Source organism: Cetorhinus maximus, chromosome 1 (assembly GCF_964194155.1).
Source record: "Cetorhinus maximus chromosome 1, sCetMax3.hap1.1, whole genome shotgun sequence".
Lineage (NCBI taxonomy): Eukaryota > Metazoa > Chordata > Chondrichthyes > Lamniformes > Cetorhinidae > Cetorhinus > Cetorhinus maximus.
In genome coordinates this window covers 67,247,578-67,261,707 of record NC_135879.1, presented here as the reverse complement: position 1 = coordinate 67,261,707, position 14,130 = coordinate 67,247,578, and the positions used below count along the sequence as shown (strand labels likewise).

At 39.6% G+C, this 14,130-nt stretch overlaps 1 protein-coding gene across 1 annotated transcript in view; it reads right to left on the bottom strand.

The window, feature by feature from the left end:
• LOC144680615 (caspase-6-like) overlaps window positions 1-13,772 on the bottom strand; it is a 34,782-nt gene extending 21,010 nt beyond the window's left edge. Inside the window, exons 1-4 of the mRNA XM_078541791.1 lie at window positions 13,608-13,772; window positions 4,810-4,854; window positions 2,687-2,723; window positions 17-166 (exon numbers count right to left, since the gene is read on the bottom strand). Of these exons, the coding sequence (XP_078397917.1) occupies window positions 17-166; window positions 2,687-2,723; window positions 4,810-4,854; window positions 13,608-13,629 (254 nt within the window). The 5' untranslated portion in view covers window positions 13,630-13,772. The remainder of the gene's footprint in view (window positions 1-16; window positions 167-2,686; window positions 2,724-4,809; window positions 4,855-13,607) is intronic.
• Between the last annotated feature and the right edge of the window lie 358 nt (window positions 13,773-14,130).

Here is a 14,130-nt window from a genome sequence, read left to right as displayed (position 1 = left end):
CAGCAAGCCAGCATACCTTCTTTCCAGATTGAATTTATCAGCATTTGTGCCTCCTCTATTGGGCAAGTTCAGATACCAAAAAAACCTCTCATGGTTGAAAATTAAAGCAATCCCTCGCTTTTTGTGCTTCATGTTGTATTCAACAGATGGATCCATGACATCAATACTGCGACAAAAAAACAGCCAAATTCAGTAAGCAATAATGTCACCTCTTGTCAAATGGACAAACAGCTTCCATGTCAACCAAATACCCTTGCAATAGGAAGACAAATTTAATCAAAGCACAGAAGATGTTTATGCCAAAGGCAAACTAGACAGAAATTAGCCATTCATCCATATTTATAGGAGTATTTGTAAAATGCATCTAAAAAGCATGTTTACCCATTGTATTTTGAAGTACATTAGAAGTAGTCTGTGATATGTATTCAATATATACCATATAATTTTATGGAAACTCCTTTTACAACCTTATCTCTATTTTATGTATTATGATTCAACAACTTAACCAATTGCTTCTGCTCCATTACATACTTACATCACTCGATAAGATAAAACAACTGATATAAAATCAAGAGTAATGGAGAAGATTTTTTCTCAATGATTAGTTCAAGTCAAATCTTTAGGAAAAGCAGCAACTGCTAATCTTAATTCATTTATTCCCAGTGCTGCACCACTACTTTTTATATAAAAGATACCTCTTCTTCAAATGTAGTTTAACCTCTAAGCTATATTGCCATAATTTCAAGGAAAGAAAATCAAAGATATCCCATAATTCTATCAATTTAAGAGTTTTACATGCAAACCCATGTTGTGTAATAGTTCCTCAGTTCGCTTTGATGCAATGTTAACTGAGTATACCAAATTGTCATACAAAAGGAGAAATTTGATAGGATTAACAACAAAGCTCCAATTTTTAAATTTAGGAGACTACAACTGAGAACACTTTTATAACTTCTCACTTAAATACCACCTTTCTTTTGCATTTGGGGATAAGAAAAAGTTACTTTGCTTCAAAAAAAGTTGAATTTCATTTCTCATTAGATAAACGAGAATGTAACAAATTCTGCATCGATTTGTTGAAGAACAAACATGATCATGCTATCCTTTTTGTTCTTAAAAACATTCACGGGATCTGAACACTTACTGGCCATCCTTATACAACTGGAGTGGTTTGCTAGGCCATTTCAGAGGGCAGTTAAGAATCAACCACATTGTTGGGGTCTAGAAATACACATAGGTTAGCCTGGGCAAGGATGGCAGATTTCCTTCTCAGATGGGTTAAGAAAATCCAATAATTGGTCACTATTCCTGATGGGAGTGTTTTATTCTGGATTTATTTAATTACCTGAACTTAAATTCCTCAACTAACACAGCGAATTTTGAACTTGCTTTTCCAGATCATTAGTCCAGGCATAACCACTATGCTACTGTGCAATTTGAACAGCCAAATAGTCTCACAGCACTCAACTCATGGCCACTTTAAACAAGTGCACAGGTCACTGCTAAAAAGTGGAAAAGCACTGCTCATTTGTATATTTCATTCACCCTCAAATAAAAAATGTCAAAGCTGTTTAAATAAAAATTAAACTGTGCAAAGAATGCCATAACAAGCCAAGAAGTGAATATCATTTTCAATATTAAGTACACAATGGTCACTGACATTTAATTTGCAATTTATTCTTTTTGTATCCACGCAAAAATGTCAAATTAATGTTTTGGTTCAAATGCCCCTTGGTCCATCAACAAATCTTTCAAAAATCTATAGGTGGCATATTCATGAAGTGAGTTGTACATTTACTACCTTGTTTAATTCCCTGCAGTTTCTCATTCTTCAGAACTGTATTAACTAATTGTACAATGGCCAACAACGTTATGGTGACTGTTGAGCCATTTGAGGGGTAAAATTAGCATCGTTGTAGGAGAATGGGGAGAATAAGCAAAATTAAAATCTTGAAACTTAAATTCTCTAGCCGTTCTGAAAAGAATTAAAAATTTACACAAAGAACAAAGCCAGCCTGCCTTGATTTGGAGAAACATGATAGTGTAAAATCCCTCATACACATTTTTAATACCAGTTATTCATGCAGATTTTTGACCAACATCTGTTGTTAAACTGGAGGTTGCAACCCTGGTCTTGAATGGTTGAGTCATAGCTTTAAAGGCAAGTAAACTGTTTTATGTTACTTCATTTATTTGGGTTACCAACCCTCCAGAATTGTCCCCGAGTCCCCAGGAATTGAAGATTAAGCTCCAGAACATTACTGCATGCAAACCAGGAGAAAATTCATAGGGGGATTAAACAAAATTGTGGTTCTTTCCTTTGAATATTTTCAAATATTAGTTATAAAATATTGGAGATGGGGGTGGTGGGCAGTAAAGCTGTTTCACTAAAAGTGAAGATTAATCCAATTGGATAACAAAGGCTCTGTCCCTTTTCCAATTGGTGAGGACAGGGTGTGTACCTGGAGGATGGACCAATGGTGAAACTGCTGTCCAAGGTCATGTGTTGCAACCACCAGGAATACACCCAGAGCTGGCAACCCTACATGGCATCAAACAATGGACTTCTCTCCCTCCACCAAACAGTCCGATTTGAAATGACTTATATTTGTATTCACATTTAATTGTTGGGTATACAACCATAAAATAAAACAAAACAAAAAGTTACATTTAGAAGATTTCATACCTTTGAAGATTCGTTGGAAAATCAACTTCAGTGATAACTGAAAAAAGAAAAGAATTTACCATCAATGCAAACTTACAATACTGTGCCTTCTTTTGCTGTCTTGAGCACTTTGCTTCAGTCTTACCAACTATAGTATTCATGAATCAGTTGAATACCTACGGCCTGCCACTTATAGATTTGAATACACTAAAGCAATGTAGACTATAATCAGGGCTCCAAGAATTCTCCAGCAACTTAACTTCTGCATCAAATTACTTAAATGGTCTGTACATATTTATGCCTTGGGTGTAATCACAGTTAATTTTAATTTGAAAATAAATTTACAGAGGAGACATAGGGAACACAAACTTAACCTACCTGCTGAGGAGAAACTAAAGCACCGGAGAATGGCCTGCAAGCAAAGCAAGGACCTCAGCAGACAAATGGCGAAGGAGGCCCAAGATAGCAAGTGTATAGATAACTAACCTCCACCATAATGTTAAGGATGTAGCCAGGATAGAGCTCACAGGCTCCATCAGCAGAAACAGTGAAATCAGGAATGAGAAGAATTCATTAGAGCCAGGAACAAGAGATCCGACAGTGATTATGCAGTCAGCTTATTGATTAATGGGATTCATTGTGCTAGAACTTTTACCTTTCTCACTCTATGGCCAGAATTTCTCAGCCCCTCGCGCTGGAGGGATCTTCCAGTCCCGCCAATGTGAATGGAAATGTCAAGGGCTCGCCAGCCCCACTGCAGGGGACCCACAGCAGGGATGCTGTAAAATTCTGGCCTATGTTTTGAATATGGTGACAGGGTTTAATGTCCTGGGGCCATCCATCCTTTCTTTGGCAACAGCAAATTTGACAGTATCTGAAATCTTATAATGCAAGGTTATCTGAAATATGGCTGTTGTGAATTTTAGGGCTCCAGCAGATGGTCCTCTCATAACCAGTGCCAAAGATCACTGAACTCATGCTCCCTGTGAACCACGTTATCTTCTATTGTAACAGTGCCCAGATGTCAAAAGGAAACCTTCAATACGCTAGATTTAGTTCAGTAAATTAGCACTAGCTCACTAATGTTCTCTAAGTATTGAATAACAAAAATAAACCATCTGACTCTGCAACCTGGGCCAGAAACTACAACAAACAGTCTTGATTTAACCATTAAAACACAAGTAGACAGTAGCAATATGTTACCAGACTTCACTTGATTACAGACTCACACCTCCTCCAAAATCAGCAAAAATTAAAAAATGCAACAATTCACTGACTTCCAGTAATGTTCAATTTGGATCACTTGTCTATAGATTATCACTGAGGAATAACGTGTGAAAGTGCCCATGCAGAGTTGCGACAGGAGTGACACAAGGACAGTCCCATAGTGATGGATCATAAAGGAGAGATTGAGGGAGGATAGCGTGAGTGACCATGTCAAATGCCACGGAGAGAAGGGAATGAAGAGATAATGCACCACAATCCCACCTTAACTGTCACCTTGCAATTGCTGAGCCATCAAAACATTTAAAATCCTATAAAAGTTGTTGTTTTTCACTCTCAGCCAACCATTATGAAATACTGTCTTTTCATCCTTAAGTTTCAAATTAAGCCCTGAAAAAGGGCATGTTTAGTGATAGAGCATCCTTCATTACCACTTGACCCTGGGAAATATCAGTATGAAGAATTATGTATAACTGAGACAGCATTGGATTTTGATTTGGTGGTTAGTATGGAACTGCCTGGAAGCAACAAACGTGTTCAACAGTGCAAGAGAACTCAATTATCTCCCCAACAATTAAATCTGAAATACTTCAGGTTTATGTTTACTGACACTTGTTCAGCTTCCTCACAGTACAGCTCAGTATCTCAACCTGGACAATTTCCTTCACTTCGGACATCAGGACTCAAAAAAATATCAATAATCAAATTAAACAAACTGTTTGGGCAAATGGTGAGAAACAGGTCATAACCATTATAGTTCTGTTTTCAAAAAGGGAAGGGATATGGTTTAAGAGACAGTCTTATATAAGATACCATAAATAAAAACTGACATTCCAATCTGGAAATGCACGTTAAGAAAAAGATTGTTGATTTTTATGTCATTTTTCTTTTTGTAAATAAGAAAACATGGGTTTACTTACCATTTGCGTTTTGTTCAACAGGTTTACTGTCTTGAACAATAACACCTAGGAATAAAGTAATTTTATTAAATGCACGAAAAGGCTCAGAACATTGACAGTAGATCTAACCAATGTTAAATAGCAGCTGAACAAAGGGGAAATACTATCATATTCGCTATTAGTTACATCTTCAATTGTGTTACAACACGGACGTATCTCAAACATTCTCAAATGCTCCATTCACGTGAAATGAAGGAACCACCTAATTCCAAAGTCGATCACAGTAAACCCAACAAGACTTTTTAATATAGTGATATAGTGGCACTAGAAAGGACGCAAAAAATCTTTACAAAGTTGATAACAGAGCTACAAAGGTTATAGTCATCTCAAAGGTTTGAACGGGCTGGGGGCAGAAATTTTCACTCGGCAGGCGGGCACGCACGTGTCCGACCTGCTCGAGTGCGAAATAACGTGCTTTGACATCTTTCCTTTGCCCCAAGGAAAATAGTCCTAACTTCTCCAATTTATCTACGTAACTGAAGTTCCTCATCCTTGGAACCATTCTTGTGAATCTTTTCTGCACTCTCTCATATCTTTCCTAAAGTGTTGTGTCCAGAACAGGACTCCAGTTGAGGCCAAACCAGTATTTTATACAAGATTAATATGACTTCCTTGGTTTTGTACTCTATGCCTATAATGCTAAAGCCTCGGATGCCGTATGCATTATTGAGCAACCTGTCCTGCCACCTTCAGTAATTTATACACATATACGCCTAGGTTCCTCTGCTCCTGTACCCCCTTTAGAATTGTACCCTTTATTTTATATTGTCTCTCCGCGTTCTTTCTACCAAAATGAATCACTTCATGCTTCGTTGCATTAATTTTCATCTGCCACTTGTCTGGCCTTCCACCAACCGATGTCCTTTTGAAGTTCTACACCATCCTCCTCCTCAGTTTACAATACTTACAAGATTTGTGTCATTGACAAATTTTGAAATTGTGCCCCACACTTCTCTGGACTGAATTCTATTTGCCACTTTTCTGCCCAAGTGACAGGCCATTGAAAACTACTTCTTGCACTGGTCAGGAATTATACTGAAAGCAGTGGAACACTGGCTATTTAAAGCTCTAGGCATATATAATACTCCTCTGGTACTGGGGTGTTGGGGTGGGGGGCATTGGTTAAAATTGAGAGGGTACAAGGTTTACATTCTATTGCCTGTCTAAGGAAATTTCTCCACCCTTCCCCCCGCCCCCACCAAAGAAAATGCTGTTATTTGATATTTCATTTGGTGTAAATTCTCCATATTTTGGAATCTATGTAGATGGGCATTACAGTTTGTTTTTAAATCTAAAAATGATGGGATTTTGCATAACCCTTATTTAAAACTATTCATATTTGGTACTTGGAAATCTTTTTTTTAAAAACAGTTGTAATGATAACAAAACCATCACCATTTACTGTCATTAACCTGTGAAACTGAAAGAAAAACTTATGAAGTCTTCATATGTGCAGTTAAACACAGAAATTCAGAAGTTGCTGCCTGTTATTCACTAGCCCTCCAGAGAGTGTATGATGGAGGTTGCTGCAGACAGCAAACTTTGAAAGTCATTGCACTAACACGAACTTCCCCATTTACACTTAATTATCACTGTCGGAAACCCCTGAAAAAGTTATAAAAATAGAAAAGTGCTGGTGATACTCAGCACGTCTGACAGCATTTGTGCAGAAACAAAGTTAAGTTTCAGGCCCAAGGTCTGTGACCTTACATCAGAACCTGAAAAAGTTTTGCCTTGTTAATGAGATGTAATTGGGTCTTTAAAACAACGTAGTAATTCATATCTATTTCTGAACATTCTCTGGCTTTTGAAAATTAATATCTGTAATGTTGAATGTTTGCATTATGATAATGCTATAGCTGTTTAATAATATTTTTCCATAATTTATGATATTCAAATATCCAGGTCCCAACCTTGAATTCACTATTAAATTTGTAAAAAGTGAATCCTATTTGCTGTCTGAGAGAATACTTCAATATGTTTGGCAGCTTACCCTGCTTGATGACATCACTGGAGATCTCCTCAACCCTGGTACCAGATTCAAATTATCAGGAAGGCAGAAATCCACACCACAGACTGCCAGATCTTTTGCAGGCAGCTTTTGAGGTCAGCGGCTAATGTTGTCACTTGCACTAGCCGCAAAATTTGGTTCATTAAAATTTTTTTGCCTGTAGCAGCAATTTTAATTAATTTTCCCTTTGAAAGAAAAAGTAGAGCAAATAGAGGACACAAATCACAATTTATGGGCCATGAGATCATTTTAGTTAGAGCTGCAGACAGTAAATTCAGAATTTTGTACAATTCTTTCAAATGACCTATCAAATGTTACTTTAAATTCATTTAAAAAATGAAACATTGTAGTTAATTTTAAACACTTATGTATTTTAGTCAACAGATTTTTGATCTGAAAAAAGATGGGAAAACAAAATGACGTTTGGGTTCACAACAGACCACCACTGCACAAACACTAGCCCCGCTGTCACAGTCCAGCCTTCAACTTGTGTCCCAGTTCACATAGACATTGTAACCTCTCCAAATCTGTACCCTGTTCACAGATATACTACAATTTTAATTCCTTGAATGCATTCCAGCAACTTCTCTCTATCCAATCTTTCTTTCCCACTCTTTATTTTACTTTATTTCTGAGTTGGCCTTGAATTAAATATTCTTCCAATCCCTGCTTAAGACTGCATGGCTCTTTAAAAATTCTTCAACTTGTTTGATTAAGGAGATACAGAGTTGTCTGTCCTTTGGACAGCAGCTGGTCATGCAAAACCCTTCTGATAGACTATGGGTAAGCGCAAGTCAGCCATTTGTTCATGGCTCAGCAAAATCTGGCCCAACCTACTCTTGCTTCTGCAGATAAACATCTAGTGTGCGCACGTTTATAAGTTAAATCAGGAACAAATGCAGGGATTCTAATGGCACACTATTTTGCCGTGATATCTAAACCTAATGATGCACTATCCCTCTGAAACACTGTCCCATCTGCTATTTCAAATAGTGGATTTGTGGTACTAATTTTATTCAGTTTACAACAACCCTTGTTTTTTGTGTATAGTAATCCCCATGGTGGACAGTGACAGATGAGAGGCTTACGTAATTCAATCACGTGCTTTGAATTCAATAGCATTGCACTACATTGTGAACTGAATTGAGGTAAGGTTTTATTTCATGACATTTCATAAGACACAATCACATGCCCTATCCAAGCCTCTAACTGACTTTGGTTGATTCGCAGCATTATCCTACAGAATATGAATTTTTAGATTATAACCTCTGCTACTGCTACAAGATGTATATGAAACATTGGGAAATTGCAACTATAAAATCAAATACCAGCCTCAGTTTACATGATTAGAAACTTCAATGGCAAGATTACAATGAACAAATGGTGTTTCATAGGCTTCGTTTTTGCACGGTGTCCCCAATAATGCTGCTTCATCATATAATTCAAATTACACTTGCATCTTATCTTAGATATGCCATAAAAGCAGTACTAAGGGTACAATATTCTAAAAGTTTCATCTTTCTGGCAAAACAAAAAATTCTTTACAATCTACACTTAATTTGAAGTTACTAACTTTGAATTAAGTTAATTTGAACTGAAATTGTGAAAAAACATCTCACACAGTATTTTAAATTGTTTAATTCAAACTACTGGATAATTATTTGAGCAAAACTGACTGAATTAACAAGAGAATTAACAAGAACTTTCAGCGACTTCAGAGATCAACTATAAATAGCAGGACTCCTTGCCCAACTAAAAACAGCTTTCAAGCAGTAAATCTACAGTAAACTAGAATTTAAACAAATTTGGCCTGATCTTGCCAGAAATAAGCTCTACTAGGACAAGCCATAATTTTGCGAGCTACAGTGCAGGTAGCATGATAGCTAGTTCCAAACATAAACCCTTTTTAATTGAAAGCCTCAAAATTGATTGGCAGTGTTAAAGGCAGTAATTCTGCAAGTAATCCTAATTATGTGAATTCTTACTATTTTTGGGAAGCAGATTACATTATAAAATGTTAAATGTATAAGTTTAAGATAGACCAAATATGTAATATGTACTGTCACCCTAACCTGTAAATCAAGTTGCAACCTGTTTCCCTTTCCTTTCACCAAAAGAACTTTCACAAGTGTACTGCTTGCATTATTAATCCATTTTTAGATGAACTTATACTGAACAGGGGTAAGAGCAAGTTGTTTTTAAAACGTCCTCAAAGGGATTGCTGCTTTTATTCTGTTACAATTATTGGACTACTTACTCTTATTTTTTCATTCTCGTTTTTGTAAAGAATGTATTAATATAACTAACAGTAAGTATATATGAAAAATGACCACGTTTACTGCAAAACTGCAGTCTAGGAGGCTTCCAATCTAGCATGTAATGTGCTAAATTATACTGTGATTTAAGAAGGTGCATGAAAATTGATGTAAACCCTCATTCCACATCCAGATCTGACTCAAGCGATTCAGCAAACCATTTAAGATTGAAAAGGTATCTTTGTCTGAGAAAATGGGTTAGAGATCTGTTGTTCATGGGAAAACTGAAAATAATGAAACATTTTAATATACTTATTTATGGAAGAAGGAAACATCTTTAAATTGAACAGGTGTAGACTTGTATCTAAAAAATCATTCAGGTTTTCAGGTAATGCCTTCTATAGCTCCACAGCAGTACAAATAGCAACCTAAGGAGGAGACTTGACAAAATATGGATATAAATTTGCTTGAGAAGAAGAGTTTAAATGTAATGTATACCTTCATTTTGTTCACTATAAAATATTAATAGATTTCACTATATTCCAGGCATAGTAGAAAGAATACAAAAACAAAATTACCTGGAAAAACTCAGCAGGTCTGGCAGCATCGGCGGAGAAGAAAAGAGTTGATGTTTCGAGTCCTCACGATCCTTCAACAGAACAGTTCTGTTGAAGGGTCGTGAGGACTCGAAACGTCAACTCTTCTCTTCTCCGCCGATGCTGCCAGACCTGCTGAGTTTTTCCAGGTAATTTTGTTTTTGTTTTTGTTTTGGATTTCCAGCATCCGCAGTAGTTTTTTGTTTTTATCTCATAGTAGAAAGAATAGTTAACTTGGATTGAATCTTGTTGTTCAGAAAATATGCAGCACCTGAGTTTGAATTCGTCAACACCCAATTGCTCCAAATTTGATGAATGCTGAGAAAAACCAGGAAGCATCTGCAGTTTTAACTTGCCAAAGCATTTAATGTAAAAATGTTCATTATCACAGGTGCAACTGCCAAACAGTACCTTACTCTGCAGGCTTCTAGAATCCACACTCTTCCTCCATTTCTGGTGTGTGTACACACTCTTCCTCAGTCATTCCTGTTGCATCTTGTGTGCTTTCTCTCACCGCTGCACCCCACCCCTCCTGCCCTACCTTTTACTTCTGCTGCAAGCTTCCGCTCACTCCACTCCCTCACCTTCTGGTGCATACTGTCCCTAAAATTCCTCTTCACTTCTATTATACTACCCTCACCTTCACTCTTTACCTTTCTTCTTTCTATTTTGTGCTCTTCCCCAATCTGATTTCACGTGTATGCTCACTTTCCTTCTTGTTGCACATTGCATTACCAACCCTCTTAAGATCGTCTTGGAGTCTTGTAATTGAAAATGATTAATTTCCTGGACACTTCTGCAAGCCAGTAGTACTTCCAGTAGAAAAATCATTTAAAAAAATATGGGTTGTGGCATTATTTTCAATTAACACTTTCATTGATTTTATCAATATTTACAATATTAATATTGGAGCCAAGACACACGGCTGTTTGGCTGGGTGGGGCAATTTGCTTTCTTTCCTTTGCTTCATGTACACCTCACCTCCATCACCTCTGCCTCCTCCACACTCCACTTTTACAACCCATCTGTCTGATTAGCTCTGCTACATTCAATCAATTTTGTGATACACACTTGCTCTTACTGTAACTCTTTACTCTCCTTTGCTTACGCTGCCAACCCTCTGATTTTGAAAACAATCACATTATAGCTGGCTAGATTGGATATCAAGCATAGCAATGACTATTATTCAACTTTGTTTCACTCTGGACATATTATGACTGGATGTGTTTCACTTGCATTTTCACACAATAAATCAAATACAGAAAATACTGACATTTTCTCTCTCCCCCCTCCAAAAAAAAATAATTCTGTTTTTGACAAAAATTCTGTTTGATAAATTCTCAGTTATAAATCAATCCAACGCAAAACCAAGATCTTAAATCTCAGTCTGTATCTGGGGACAGATGGGCAAGTTCACATTTCAGATCCGGACACCTGTGTCAAAAGGTCAAGTGAAATAAAGTTATCTGTTCACTCCAAAAAAAGTTGACCAACTCCCGTTGTGTGTTCAGAATATTCTGTTCTTTGGTTTCAGATTTCCAGTATCTGTCGTTTTTTTCTTAAATCAGGGTGTGGCAAGGCCAACATTTATTGCCCATTTCTAGTTACACACAGGTGGTAGTTAGCCATCATCCTAAACTTCTGATAAAAACAAAAACTACCGCGGATGCTGGAAATCCAAAACAAAAACAGAATTACCTGGAAAAACTCAGCAGGTCTGGCAGCATCGGTGGAGAAGAAATCGGTTAACGTTTCGAGTCTTCATGACCCTTCGGCAGAACTGAGTATAGTTAGGAGAAAGGTGAAATATAAGCTGGTTTAGAGGGGGGGGGAGAAGTTGAGGGGGGGGGGGTGGTTGTAGGGACAAGCAAGCAGTGATAGGAGCAGATAATCAAAAGATGTCACAGACAAAAGGATCAAAGAGGTGTTGAAAGTGGTGATATTATCTAAGAAAATGTGCTAATTAAGAATGGATGGCAGGACACTCAAGGTACAGCTCTAGTGGGGGTGGGGTGGAAAGACTGACAAGGTATTAGTTGTAGATTTAAAAATAATGGAAATAGGTGGAAAAAGAAAAATCTATATAAATTATTGAAAAAAACAAAAGGGAGGGGGAAGAAACGGGGTGGGGATGGGGGAAGGGAGTTTAAGATCTAAAGTTGTTGAATTCAATATTCAGCCCGGAAGGCTGTAAAGTGCCTAGTCGGAAGATGAGGTGCTGTTCCTCCAGTTTGCGTTGGGCTTCACTGGAACAATGCAGCAAGCCAAGGACAGACATGTGGGCAAGAGAGCAGGGTGGAGTGCTCTGGCAGCATTCCGTAGGGATCATTCCCTCGGGGACACCCTGGTCCACTCCTCCATCACCCCCTACTCCTCAACCCCCACCTATGACACCTCCCCATGCCCACGCAGAAGATGCAACACCTGCTCCTTCACTTCCTCTCTCCTCACCGTCCAAGGGCCCAAACACACCTTTCAAGTGAATCAGCATTTCACTTGCATTTCCCCTAACTTAGTCTACTGCATTCGTTGCTCCCAATGCGGTCTCCTCTACATTGAAGAGACTAAACGCAAACTGAGCGACCGCTTTGCAGAACACCTGTGGTCTGTCCGCAAGAAAGACCCAAACCTCCCTGTCGCTTGCCATTTTAACACTCCACCCTGCTCTCTTGCCCACATGTCTGTCCTTGGCTTGCTGCATTGAACCAGTGAAGCCCAACGCAAACTGGAGGAACAGCACCTCATCTTCCGACTAGGCACTTTACAGCCTTCCGGGCTGAATATTGAATTCAACAACTTTAGATCTTAAACTCCCTCCCCCCATCCCCACCCCGTTTCTTCCCCCTCCCTTTTGTTTTTTTTCAATAATTTATATAGATTTTTCTTTTCCCACCTATTTCCATTATTTTTAAATCTACAACTAATACCTTGTCAGTCTTTCCACCCCACCCCCACTAGAGCTGTACCTTGAGTGTCCTGCCATCCATTCTTAATTAGCACATTTTCTTAGATAATATCACCACCTTCAACACCTCTTTGATCCTTCTGTCTGTGACATCTTTTGATTATCTGCTCCTATCACTGCTTGCTTGTCCCTACAACCACCCTCCCCTCAACTTCTCCACCCCCCCCCCACCAACCCCCCTTAAACCAGCTTATATTTCACCCCTCTCTTAACTATACTCAGTTCTGAAGGGTCATGAGGACTCGAAACTTCAACTCTTTTCTTCTCCACCGATGCTGCCAGACCTGCTGAGTTTTTCCAGATAATTCTGTTTTTATCCTAAACTTTTGCATCAGCATGTTGAATATATTCTCACTACTATTTGGTAGGGAGGACCAGGATTGTGACCCATTGAGGATGAAGGTTCAAGTCAGGATGGTTTCCCCATGCAATTGCTGTCTTTGTCCTTCTAGATGGTGAAGGCCACCCGTTTGAGGTGTCCGAGAAGTCACCACGAGTTACTGCATTGCATCCTATGGATAGTCCACGCTGCAGCCACACATGCAGAAGCTAGTGGCTGGGATAGCTGCTTTAATCTGAATGCTGTCAGTCATCCTGTGTTGTTGTTAAAGGTGCTCCCTCCTCGGGTACTAGTGTTTACCTGGGGAGAGGAAGTAAAGCGCTCCCTTCTAATGGGATGCTGGGTCACACACAGTAACCCTTGGGACCCAGTGAAAGGAGCCTGGCGACACCGAGCAAACCCAGCCGGCCTCCGGCTCCCAGCCCAACCCCCACCCCCCCGTCCCCCCAAACCAACCACCACCCCCCCTCTCTCCCCCCCCAAACCAACCCCCACCGCCGGCCGGCCAGCCCAGCGACTCGCACCGTCCACCCCGGGAGGCAGCCGATTCGCCGAGGGGGCTGGTGTCCCGGGCCCGCTCCGCTCTCAGTACCTGGCTCCTGGTTCGCTGCCATGGGGTCAATGCCAGGCGCAGCGCTGCTTCCCCTGGTCACTCTCTTGGCCGAGCTCCTCTCTCTCTCTCTCTCTCTGTCTGTCCGTCTCTGGGTCTTTGTCTCGTCTCGAGCAGTCGCTTCCTGGAAACCAGCGAACACGCACCTCCTGCTTTGATTGGCACATCGAGCTGTCAGTCAGCCTGGGGGCAGGCTGCTGGCTGACAAGTGCAGACAAGCACTGGCACCCATTGCCACACCTAATACATCTCTAACTTTTCCCAAAAACAAAAAACTGCGGATGCTGGAAATCCAAAACAAAAACAGAATTACCTGGAAAAACTCAGCAGGTCTGGCAGCATCGGCGGAGAAGAAAAGAGTTGATGTTTCGAGTCCTCACGACCCTTCAGCAGAACTGAGTATAGTTAGGAGAGGGGTGAAATATAAGCTGGTTTAAGGTGGGGGGTGGGGGGAGAGAAGTTGGGGGGGGGGGGGGGGTGGGGGGAGAGAAGTTGGTGGGGGGGG